Source organism: Sabethes cyaneus, chromosome 2, assembly GCF_943734655.1.
Source record: "Sabethes cyaneus chromosome 2, idSabCyanKW18_F2, whole genome shotgun sequence".
Lineage (NCBI taxonomy): Eukaryota > Metazoa > Arthropoda > Insecta > Diptera > Culicidae > Sabethes > Sabethes cyaneus.
In genome coordinates, this window is record NC_071354.1 from 150,935,407 (window position 1) to 150,948,066 (window position 12,660).

General features: G+C 40.0%; 1 protein-coding gene across 1 annotated transcript in view; it reads right to left on the reverse strand.

Annotated features, from left to right (window-relative positions):
• Positions 1-12,660, reverse strand: part of LOC128733618 (ecdysone-induced protein 78C) — a 50,220-nt gene that overhangs the window by 5,889 nt on the left and 31,671 nt on the right. The window contains exon 4 of the mRNA XM_053827339.1: positions 4,591-5,123. Within this exon, the coding sequence (XP_053683314.1) occupies positions 4,591-5,123 (533 nt within the window). The remainder of the gene's footprint in view (positions 1-4,590; positions 5,124-12,660) is intronic.

The following is a 12,660-nucleotide window of genomic DNA, read 5'->3' on the forward strand; positions in this document are numbered from 1 at the left end:
TTCAAGGTCATGACTAAAATCACGAGTTTGGTTAAAGCGAATGAGTACTCACCAGGGACGGTTAAAATATGAGATAGTACAGTATGGTTCCGATTATATCAGTCCCCGATTACATCTACACCCGATTGTATCTACTCCCGATTATATCTACTCCCGATTATATCTACTCCCGATTATATCAGATTTTTTCCGATTATATCAGCCTCAAAAATAAATTTGCTGTTTGTTCTTTTTTAGTTATTTAATGATTCCTTGGAGGTCATATGAACAGTCAAATGAGTGTTTCAGGTGGTTTAACCCTTTATTGATCAGGCTGCTCAGTAGTGCAAACAGCGAAATCTGTGAACGCGTGAGACCACGCCGAAACGCGAGATTTTTCGCATATGGTGTCTTTGGTGGAAATATTTCTTTTTATAAAAGAACACTACGTTTAGCAGCAACCATTATGTGATTAATCCCCTTAAAAGTGAAATACGAAATTTATTTCTCACATATTCGAGATACTCCACGAGTCATATGATACCAAATGCGGCGTAGCCTGGGCAATTTTGTCAATCAAACAATAGCGACGCGAATACTGGAGCGGTAACCATAGCACGGCGGTAGAGGGAATGCTTCGTCAAACACGAGCGTCTGTTCACCAAGGGGGTGCGGCTCAAACAGCGTCTCTTCTCCATGTTGGGGAGGCTGATTATCATACTCGTCCTCGTACCAGCGGAGACTCTAAGCAGTGCTGTGCACGATGGTCCTCTGGCGAAACAGGGGGTTAGGGGCAGGCCCAACAAGCCACCCTGGAAAATAAAAAGTTACCAACAACGAAGAAGAAAATATGGATCGGAACAATCGGCGTCGACCTACGCGACGAAATAAGGACTAGGATTAAAAACTCGGGGCATGGAATTGCAAATCGCTCGGCCTCCCGGGTTGCGATACGATAATCTATGATGAACTACATCCCCGAAAATTCGAAGTCGTAGCACTGCAGGAACTTTACTGGACAGGACGGAAGGTATGGAAAAGCGAGCATCGAACGACTAGTTTCTACCAGAGTAGTGGCACCACCAACGAGCTGAGGAGAGATGCGCCAGCGGGTGATTGGTTAGCAACCGATCAACGCAAGGATGTGTAAGTTGAGGATTGAGGGCCGTTTCTTCAATTACAGTATCATCAATGTGCACTGCCCTCACGAAGGGAGACCCGATGACGAGAAGGAGGCGTTCTACGCGCCGCTGGAGCAGGTGTATGATGGCTGTCCGCGACGGGACGTGAAAATCGTAACGGTGACATGAACGCATAGGTAGGACCGGAAGGTATATATAGACCGCTAATCGAGCCAAACAGCCTGCATGCCGCAACGAACGACAACGGCCAACGATGTATACATTTTGCAGCTTCACGCGGTATGGTAATTCGAAGTACCTTCTTCCCCCGCAAAGATATCCACAAGCCCACCTGGAGATCACCAGACCAACGAATAGAAAGCCAAATTGACCATATTCTAATCAACGGTAAATTCTTCTCTGATGTTATAAACGTTCGCACCTACCGCAGATCGAATATAGATACGGACCATTTCTTAGTTGCAGTCTGCATGCGCTCAAAACTCTCGACGGTGTATAACACGCGTCGAAGTCGTACGTCACGACCCAACATCGAGCAGCTACGAGACACCGGAGTTGCCCAGGAATACGCACGGCAGCTGGAAGCAGCGCTACCAACGGAAGAGCAACTTATCGCAGCAACTCTTGAAGATGGTTGGACTGGCATTAAGACCGCCATCGATAGTACTGCTCTAGCGGCACTAGGTACAATGAATCCGAACCGAAAACACGATTGGTTCGACGGCGAATGCGAGCAATTAGTGCAGGAGAAGAATGCAGCACGTGCGAGAATGCTGCAACACCGTACAAGTGCGAATGTGGAGCGATATAAACAATCACGGAACAGGCAAAACTCGGTCTTCCGGAGGAAAAAGCGCCAACAGGAAGAACGAGATCGTGAGGCGATGGAAGAACTGTTCCGTGCTTACGATAACCGGAAGTTCTACGAGAAGTTAAACTGTTCGCGCAAAGGTTATGTGCCGCAGGCCGATATGTGTCGGGACTCAGACGGTAATCTTCTTACGAACGAACGTGAGGTGATCGAGAAGTGGAAGCAGTATTATGACGAGCACCTTAACAACGATGTAGCTGAACATGAAGGTGACGATATGGCAATAGATCTTGGAGCACGTGCAGAAGACGACAGAATACCAGCCCCCAACCGCCAGGAGGTAGCAGAAGAGATCGGTCGGCTGAAGAAAAATAAAGCGGCTGAGGCTGATCAGCTACCCAGCGAGCTGCTGAAATACGGCGGTGACGCACTGGCTAGAGCGCTGCACTGGGTCATTGTCAAGATTTGGGAGGAGGAGCTACTACCGGAGGAGTGGACAGAAGGCATCGTGTGTCCGTTCTACAAAAAGGGCGACAAGTTGGATTCTTGTAATCACACCGTTAAACGCCGCCTACAAGATACTCTCCCAACTATTATGTCGTCGATTATCACCATTTGCAAAGGAGTTCGTGGGGCAATATCAAGCGGGATTCATGGGTACCCGTGCCACCACGGATCAGACACTCGTGCTTCGGCAAGTGTTGCAGAAATGTCGCGAATACAACGTGCTCACGCATCATTTATACATCGACTTCAAATCGGCGTATGACACGATCGATCGAGATCAGCTATGGCAGATTATGCACTACTACGGATTTCCGGATAACCTAACGCGATTGGTCAAGGCGACGATGGATCGAGTAATGTGTGTTGTTCGAGTATCAGGGGCAGTCTCGAGTCCCTTTGAATCTCGAAGAGGGTTACGGCAAGGTGACGGGCTTTCATGTTTGCTGTTCTACATCGCTTTGGAGGGTGTGAATAGGAGAGCGGGGATAGACACGAGTGGCACGATATTCACGAAGTCCGCCCAGCTTCTTGGCTTCGCTGACGACGTTAACATCATCACACGTACCTTTGAGAGGATGGCGGAACTGAATCGGACTGAAAGCTGAAGCCAAACGAATTGGACTTGATTTTCAGACATAGAAACGGAGCCTTTCTCCGAAAACCCGCGCTGAGAATCGCGGCTAACACGCTGACAGACGAACAACGTCACGCGCAGTACCTTGCAAATCGTAAAGGCCTGCACAGTGCCGTCGTCCTGAAAGTAAAAACAAGTTAAATTAAAACTTCTCGCTCGCTAGTTTCTATAGTTGACGGAGGAAGAGGCACAATTTGTGTGTCTAAAAAAATAACCCAAAAACCAGATACGTCGCTACATTAATAAGGAGGGTTGCGCAGTCTCCTTTTGTCCAGCGCCTCTATGGTTCACAGGTACAAGTACCAGCGAGCCACACGCCCTGACGGGTGTTGTGGGTTCGAATCCGGTTATAATCTCTGATTATAGCTTGGTTCGACATATGCACCTTCCAGCATTGGACAAATGGTAGAAGACACAACGACAACGTTAAGCGTAGCTACCAATTAGGCCCCTCCCCCCCCTCTTACCTTTCCACTCTTTATCCTCCATTTTCCAAAACAAAAATCATAACTTTTCCCCTACCGTCCCTTCATCAATTGTAGAACCACCGGTTCAAAAAAATATAAAAGGATGGTCTATTTACGTTTATCTTGTCGACCAACTGATCCAAGCTTATTTGCATTTGCAATCAACTCTCACTTTTTCAACTGAAACATTCTTTTCTTTTCGATTTTAAACGCCGCTCTTTTACTTTTAATAACTTTTACCTTGTATTCTGTAATCCACCGAACACTATGTTTCTTTCTTTTTGACTGTGTCCAACTCGTAATTTTTCGATTCCGAAGACATTTTTGTACGACTGCATTGTGTTGCGAATACTGCTTACAGCATTGCTCGTAAATATTTAATGATAATTTTGTACCTATCGCAGCGCCGCCCTAGGTGATTATCGAAAACATGGATATTTGGGTTTCTCAAACAAACGGATATTTGCAACCCCAATTAAAAGGGGTTCGTGAAACTAACTTTGTCTAGAATTTTGAGGGAAGGTAGGATATCTATACCTTAGGATTCGAAAACTGTTAAAAAGTCAATTGTCATAAAAATGGAGTTTGTGGGGTTTATCAAACAAACAATTCATTTAGCCTTTCGGCTACGTTGAACATTCCCAAATTGTGTTGGGTAGTAAATTTAAACGATTGAATAATTTTGCAATTGATAAGCAAAGTTTTTAGCTAAAAATGTTTTCAAACCAAAATAGGTAGATAGGGTACGGGAAGATATTTTCAGCCCATTAAGCGAAGGCATCTATTTTTTCGGCCTATGGCCTAGTTCTAGTGGAAGAACATGTGGTTTTGACGTTCTTTGAAAAAAAATAGTAGGTTACTTACAGTCTTGAGAAAATAGTTATAACATATTAAAATTGTATGTCGGTATAGTATATTTATTGGCGAAAGAAAAGGCAAATAGGCTGAATTTAAAAACCTGCAGAAAATACCCTCCCGTACCCTATATGATTAACAAACCGTTGAAACAAAGGAAGTTACTTTTCTCGCAAATCACATTCCTGGACTTACATTATTCTTCTCACTGTAGTTGATCAGCGATATCCGGCTTAGCTCCTTGACCAGTTCCGTAGTGTATGTGCAATGGCCGCGGTGAGCCTGAGCCACACAATGGATGATATCGTAGATGGACAGTTCCGGAGGGCTGAGGGTCATCGAATCTGGCAGAATGGTGGTGACCGCGGCGGTCGACGTGCTGATTTCGGCACAGTTGGTCATGGTGCCGGGCCCAATTCCGATATTGTTATTATTATTATTGTTGTTGCTGTTGTTGTTGCTATTATTATTGTTGTTGTTATTATTTATATTATAATTGTTACTAGTATTATTATTGTTGTTGTTGTTGTTAGTATTATTATTATTATTATTATTACTATTAATATTATTGCTGGCACTAATCACAGCGACTGTCGGCGTGGGAGGACCACCGCAGCTGCTCAGCTGAGACACCGGAGTAGGTGTCGTCGAGTTTACACAAATGTTCATTTCTTCGGGACAATTTCCGGCTTCGCGAGATTTCTTCGGAACTCGTCCATAGCGGACGGCTGCAAAAAAAATAGTAGAAAAGAAAAAAGCCGGTTAGTTTTGTTTGCGAAAATCGAACATTTCAAACTCAGTGGGTGCATTTCATAAATGATAGTTGAATTTCCACTCCGTTGAATAGCACAAGAAAGGCAGTAGACTAATCGACGTGCAAAAACCGTGCAGTAGGTGAAACGGGCGGTAAACAGCCTGCATGCAGCATGCATTTTCCGCCTTTCTTCTGCGCCTATTGCAGCATAGCAACATAACATGTCTGCTGCATTGTAGGTACAGCGTCGAATATGCACTCGTGCTCCCACAACGTCTGTAAATAGGAACTAGGAGGCTGCTATTGAATTACAAATTTTCTCTTCCGGATTTTTACTGAATTGTTTGCAGTTCTCCTATCGTTCTCCTCTCATCTGGGTTTCGCTGCCGTTTTATTTTGTGTTATGCAACGAGTGTTGTGACGACGTGATAGTGCAACGCAGAAGTGAAACGGATTATTGTAGTAGGTAGCTTTCGGTAATAAACAAGATGTCCATAAATTGATTCTATCTTGGCAATTAGGCAAGCCTGTGTTGATTCTTGTTTAATGGTGTGCAGCATTTGAACTTGCATCCTTGCATTTTCATTTTTAAAGGAAGATTATTTTCTAAACATGCCTAATACAATGTAAGCATTGTTGTCAAGTACCATCAAATTTCATCAATAACATCATCATTTCAACTGCGTCAATTTTTTACTGAAACTTTGCTACAAATATAAATAGTAAACTAGGATTAATCTGGACAAAACGAAGCTGCTATAGTAAAACAATATAGTTGGAATCAATAACAAAGAAATAAACTAATCTAATTTCAATCAATTTCAATTTGCAGCTAACTTTAAGCTGAGAGTGACACTGAATAATAAAATAATATAATTATTCTGTTATACAGTACACATATTCTCCTTCGACGAAATTCTAATTTCTTATACGTGAACTATAAAGTTTCTGATGTGTTCTAAAATAATTTCTATCGCCCCTTCTTTGATTACAATTAGTTGACAATGTTCTTAGAAGCTTAAAGGCCAATGGTGTTCAAGCTAATTTTGCGCAAAATAAGTAAATGAATTTGAATTCTTCTAATTTGACCCAAACTTTACTTACGTACTTGATAGGTGAAAACACGCATCTCCAACAGGTATTAGCACCATTTTAATTCAAAACTCATTTGAAAAAGAGCGTATTTATTTTTATGAGTGTTATGTTCAAAAAAATTATCTCGAAAACTATCGATTTTTCCAAAATTATGTCTACGGATAAGTTGTGGAAACTTAATTTCTTAACATGAAAAAATGTTCACTAAAAAAATTAATATACCATTTTTTCAAAAATCAGAAAAAAACATCTTAAAACCAAAATACGTCATCTTCGATCTTTTTTTGCCAAAAATACCAGGATTTATGTCAACATATTGGGAGTGTCAATCCCTATAAACTGACATATATAATTGACAGATTGTTGCTGGGATTTTGCTTGCAACATGTCTGCAAGTTTCTTGCATTTCGCGTTTTTGAAGCAATTTGCAATAACTCGAAAAGACGATTATAATCTGTTTGTTCTACCATAATCAATACGATAAAGCTACAGATTAGATCATATTATATCAACTTTGCCTTCCCAGATTCAATTAGCATAGTTTATATATCTCCAGAATGTGACCATACTGTTTGATCCCTCATAAGCCATGTTAATGGACTTCGTTTTTGGGTTCTCTTGGTTTAGTCCATTTCGGTTTTATTTTAAAGTTTTACCGATTCAAAAATCATGTAGGGTATGTTGCTGCTTCGTCGTAATTGCCTATTCCTGTCCTATCCAACATAAATTATTAAAAATATAAGCATTTCTATGACACACAATGCAAACTTAGTTATTCGCTAATATTTTAGTTTGTTGTCTATCATACGCGATCAATCAAAGTGAGCTGAAATCTATTTATATGCTTTTTATCATTAAAGAAGTTCTACCAGCAAAATTTCCTACGTTTTTTCGTGCGACGAAGAAGAAAATGTCGACTAATCGTTTTAATTTCCGTCATTCATAAATGAAAGTAACTCATGCAAGGCATTGTCGTTATTCTACAGGCAGGAAAACTTGCCTGACCTGCAGAAATTTTGCAGAACAACATTTGTTATACCGGCCTACACAAATACTTGCGCGTTAGCTTTGTAAACAATGTTGTGATTTTTAGTTCGGACGATGAAAAATTTTGATGGACGGATTTTAAAACGGTACGACGAATTTAAAAAATAAAGTCAGTACCGTAGTTTCAATAATATGATTTAATAATCGCTTTTCAGTGATTTCAAAGTTCACGGATCGGAAGGTAAGTGTGTTTTAGTCGAATCAGCACAAGAACTTTTGGAGTATTCATCAAACCCATCCAAAAAATGCTGAAAATTAGAATGGCTTTACTTACTACGACGGGAATTAGAAATAAACCCTAATTGAACTGAAAATGTTCGTTAGTACTTCTAAAAATGCATTAAGCCAGGAAGTTTAGTGTTGAAACACTTTATTTTTAATAAGTCCCACTTGCCCCAGGCGCTCTGAAGTGCCGCCCTTATTTCAACCCATATATTTAATGCCGTGTGTCAAATTACACAACTAGTTTTCGAGTGTACCTTGTTAATACACTCATTATGTTTACCAACTGCCAGAAAAATATGTACTTTCACGAAAGCCTGCGGCCAAAATATCATATATACAAAGATACGTTAAACTTACAACGCAAATTCAAAACGTCGCTCAAATTCAAAGTTCAACTTTGATGTTTGGAATTCCAATTATAAATAATCTATCATTTTAATGTATGCGTTGGAGTTGTATCTTTCATTTCTTCTGATGGAGTTCAGTTGGAGAAAATGAGGCTGAAGCGAGTTATGAACTCTGTTCCCACTCAACCCGTATTCCTCCTTGCCCCGGGATACCTTATACATATATAGGGGAAGACTGTCCAGAACGCACCTGGGGGGGTAGAATGGCCCATGCTATTAATTGTTTAAAAACGCGGAAACTATTTGGTAAAATTATGAATGCGCATTTTATTTTGGTGTAAAACAAGCTAATTCATAATTGTATAGAATGTAAAAGCATCAAACATAGCCACATCCAATAAAATCAAGCGATTATCCGCGATCTCATTCCACATGTAAGAAATCACGGTTTTCTCTTAAGCTTTTACCACTAGTCGGTATGCAAATTTCATAATAAATACAGTCTATCTAATTGATATACTGTCATACTCGATGATTCATCACAAAAACGGCATTAACTAGGCATGTTTTTCACATACACCTATTGCAAAAAACTTCAAAATACAAAACAGGGGTAGAATGCATGACAGCGGGATCGAACAGTTATAAAATATTTTAAATTTGCAATACATCTTTTGTTTCGGATTATTTATTAAAAATGTAACAATATTTTGTATTGGTTAGGACTTAGAAGTTGCCTTAAACCTAATTTTACATTGTTTAACTTACAATATTTCATCACACATCAGTTGGAGAAAAGTAGATGATTAAATTTTATTGCCAACTAGCTGACCCGACAAACTTCGTATTGCCACAAATTACCCTGTGGTGTACATAAATCATGAATCTCGAATCATGAATCATGAATGATCTTTGTCACAGTCTCGAGTTTTGCAAGTTTCTGAGGAGTTCAACCTTAGATGATTCATTTTGGCAGTTACGTAACTATGAAAGCATCCCAGCTCCCAGGTAACCAATAAGCATCACCACTGCTATTCAAATATAGGCTAATAAGCATTTAAATCGCCCTAAATGCTATTTTGGCAAAATATACAGCTACTTTACTGATAACCTTCTTATAGTGCTGACAATGCTAATTTACAGCTAATTACCGACACGAAGAATTTGAATACAATTTTGGATGCCAATTTACAACACCTATGCAGTCAAAAAGCTAACATACAATAACGTGCAGTATAAAATGCCAGATACGCTGATATGCTGCTTACGTTAAGGCTATTAGTTACCTGGGATGGGTAGTTTAATATACAAATTTGCAATTTTTCCTCACAGTAAAGTAGAAAACAACTCCCCTGTCCCCTCATTGCATAGTCAGAAAGCGGATAGTAATATTCGCCATGATTGTACAACATTACGCCGAATATCATTTTGCGAAAAACCTTAAGCGGAATGTACCATTTCACGGAAAACTTTTTTGTGAAAAGTACCATTTCGCGATCCTCTCCTTACTCGCTGTCGCTCGTTCCAGGAAACCCAGGTAGACCTAGAAAAATAAATAAACCTAGACAGTAGTGATTTCTGCGGGGAGTTGCCTCCCCACAGTGGGCGGCGCTTCCGACGGCGGGTCGCCGGCAACACTCGCGGCCGTCTCGTCCTGAATGATCTAGTGTTACTATAGATAGTTTTTGTGGTCTTGTTATTGATTAATGTTTTATGGAAGAGTCTCGAATTTCTCGAGTTCGATTAGTTTTTGAGTTTTTGAGTTTCGCAAAAATTTATGTTTTATATGTATGAGAGTCCATATCCCCCTACCACCTCTACCACCAGAGACCTCTCACCCCGTCTCTAACTATCATAAAATAAATTCAAGACTCAAAAATCTCCTACATGCTAAATTTGGTTCCATTGGCTTGATTAGTACTCAAATTATAAGGAAATTTGTATTTCATTTGTATGGGAGCCCCCCCCTCTTAAAAGGGGAAGGGGTCGTAATTTACCATAGAAAAAATTTCTGCCATCTAAAACTCCCATATGCCAAATTTGGTTCTATTTGCTTGATTAGTTCTCGAGATAAGAGGAAATTTGCATTTCATTTGTATGGAAGCTCACCCTCTTAAAGGAGAGATGGGTCATAACTCGCTTTCTAAAGAGGAGAGGGGTGTCAATTCACCATAGAAAAAAACTTGCCTCCAAAACCACTTACATGTCAAATTTGGTTCCATTTGCTTGTTTAGTTCTCGAGTTATGAGGAAATTTGTTTTTCATTTGTATAGGAGCCCCCCTCCTAATGTGGGGAGGGGTTCTAATTCACCGTAGAAAATATTCTTGCCTACAAAAACACCCACATGCTAAATTTGGTTCCATTTGCTCGATTAGTTCTAGAGTTATGAGGAAATTTGTATTTCGTTTGTATGGGAGCCCCCCCCCCCTCCTAAAAAGGTAAGAAGTCCTAATTCATCATGGAAAAAATGGTTGCCTCCAAAAACACCCACAATGCAAATATGGTTCCATTTGCTTGATTAGCTCTCGAATTATGAGGAAATTTGTATTTCATTCGTGTAGAAGTCCCCCCTCTTAAAGTGGGGAGGGGTCCTAATTCACCATAGAAAACATTTTTGCCTCCAAAAACCTCCACATGCCAAATTTGGTTCTATTTGCTTGATTAGTTCTCGAGTTATGAGGAAATTAGTATTTCATTTGTACAGGAGCCCCCCCCCCCTGCTAAAGTGGGGAGAGGTCCTAATTCATCATAGAAAAAATTCTTGCCTCCAAAAACACCTACATGCCAAATTTGGTTCCATTTGCTTGATTAGTTCTCGAGTTATGAGGAAATTTGTATTTCGTTTGTATAGGAGCCCCCCTCCTAAAGTGTGGAGGGGTCCCAATTCATCATAGAAAAAAATTTTGTCTCCAAAAACACACACATGCCAAATTTGGTTCCATTTTCTTGATTTGTTCTCGAGCTATGAGGAAATTTGTATTTCATTTGTACAGGAGCCCCCCCCCCCCCCTGTTAAGGTGGGGAGGGGTCCTAATTCACCATAGAAAATTTTCTTGCCCTCGAAAACCTTCACATGCCAAATTTGGTTCCATTTGCTTGATTAGTTCTCGAGTTATGAGGAAATTTGTATGGAAGCCACCCCTCTTAAAGGGAAGAGGAGTTATAATTCCCCTTATAAAGAAGGGAGGGGTCTTAATTTACCATAGAATAAATTCTTGTCACCGAAAACACCCACATGCCAAATTTTGCTCTATTTGCTTGATTAGTTCTCGAGTTAAGCAGAATTTTGTGTTTCTTTTGTATGGGAGCCCCCTCCTCTTAGTGGGGGGAGGGGTCTAACCATCACTAAAACCTTTCCTGGCCCCAAAAACCTGCAAATTTTGCAAATTTTCACGCCGATTGGTTCAGTAGTTTTCGATTCTACAAGGAACATACGGACAGACAGACAGACAGCAGACAGACAGAAATCCTTTTTTATAGGTATAGATTATGTTGATATATGAACCCATTATATCCCAGCAAACAAGCGTATGTAACAAACGCTATAACGAACGCTTCCGCCATTTCGGCAGGAGGAGTTTTAGTTTTAGGAGGTTATACAACACGTGATTATATGTAAATTTGCTGGTTGCGTTTAACGCCTAGCTGGGCAAACTTGGTGCGTTTTGTTCACGGGATTTGGCGTTTTGCCCCACATAATGATTTTGACTCTTGTCAAAAATCGTCAAAAATAACAAAAAATACTGGTTTTTGTTAGGAAATTTCACCAGGAGTAAGTGCAAAAAAGATCCCAAAGTCTTCTAGAAGTTGAAAAACGTGGAACAAACACGCCGTTGCTCTGCAAAATGATGTTTTGCTTAAGCGATGCATTCTGCACCACTTTACCCTACATGGGGTAAAATCAAACTACATAATGTTCTCAAGCACGGACTAACTCTGTTAGAAACAGTTCAAGTTCAAAATCATACAAAAACGAAAACTAAAAAGAAACAATCATATTGATAGCATTCCCTACAACTTGTAGGCTACAAATACAGTTGTTATATAGTTGTTGTGGAAACATATTATATGACTAAATCCGGTTATAAATAAGTCTCTGCAACTGGAAGCATCAGAATTGTGTTGCTTGGGTATACATTAAAAATACAGCGGAAAAGTTGACTCACAGAAAGGTTCGGAAAAGTTAAGGGAATATTACTTCTCATGCAACAAACAAAAGTTAATTTTAATTTTTCTGGGCACAGTGTTTAGAAACCACAAATTCAATTTATGCAATGCACCTGAATTGATGCAATATGCTACTCATTCTCAACATACTACTCCTGCAGATGAAATGCACACAGCATTGCCAACCTGAAAACAAGGATTCGAGCGAATCACATGCTTTTTTTGCCGACAACGGCAAACGAAAATACAATAAACATAAACATTGCTCCAAAGTTTTAATAAATTTCCTTCAGCCAAATTTTGGTTGATGTTAAAATGCCGGCAGTTTGAAAAAATAAACTTTGAGATCTACATATTTTATCAGTCAAGCGCAAGAAATTTGACAGACACGTTAGTCGAGCAATCACTCAGCACTGCAATTCATGAATGAATTGTTTTAAAGGGTAGAAAACTAAGAGAGACAAATACTGTCAGCAGTTCAGTAGTCAGGTCCATGGCTAACAGATAAAAGAATACTACCAGGGGTAAAACTGTATGCGCTGAAAGCATTTTACATTCGCCTTCATGCAGGGATGTCAATTTTTTCGACCGCTGAGTTCACATACGTGTGTTTTTCTTGCATGTTTGTT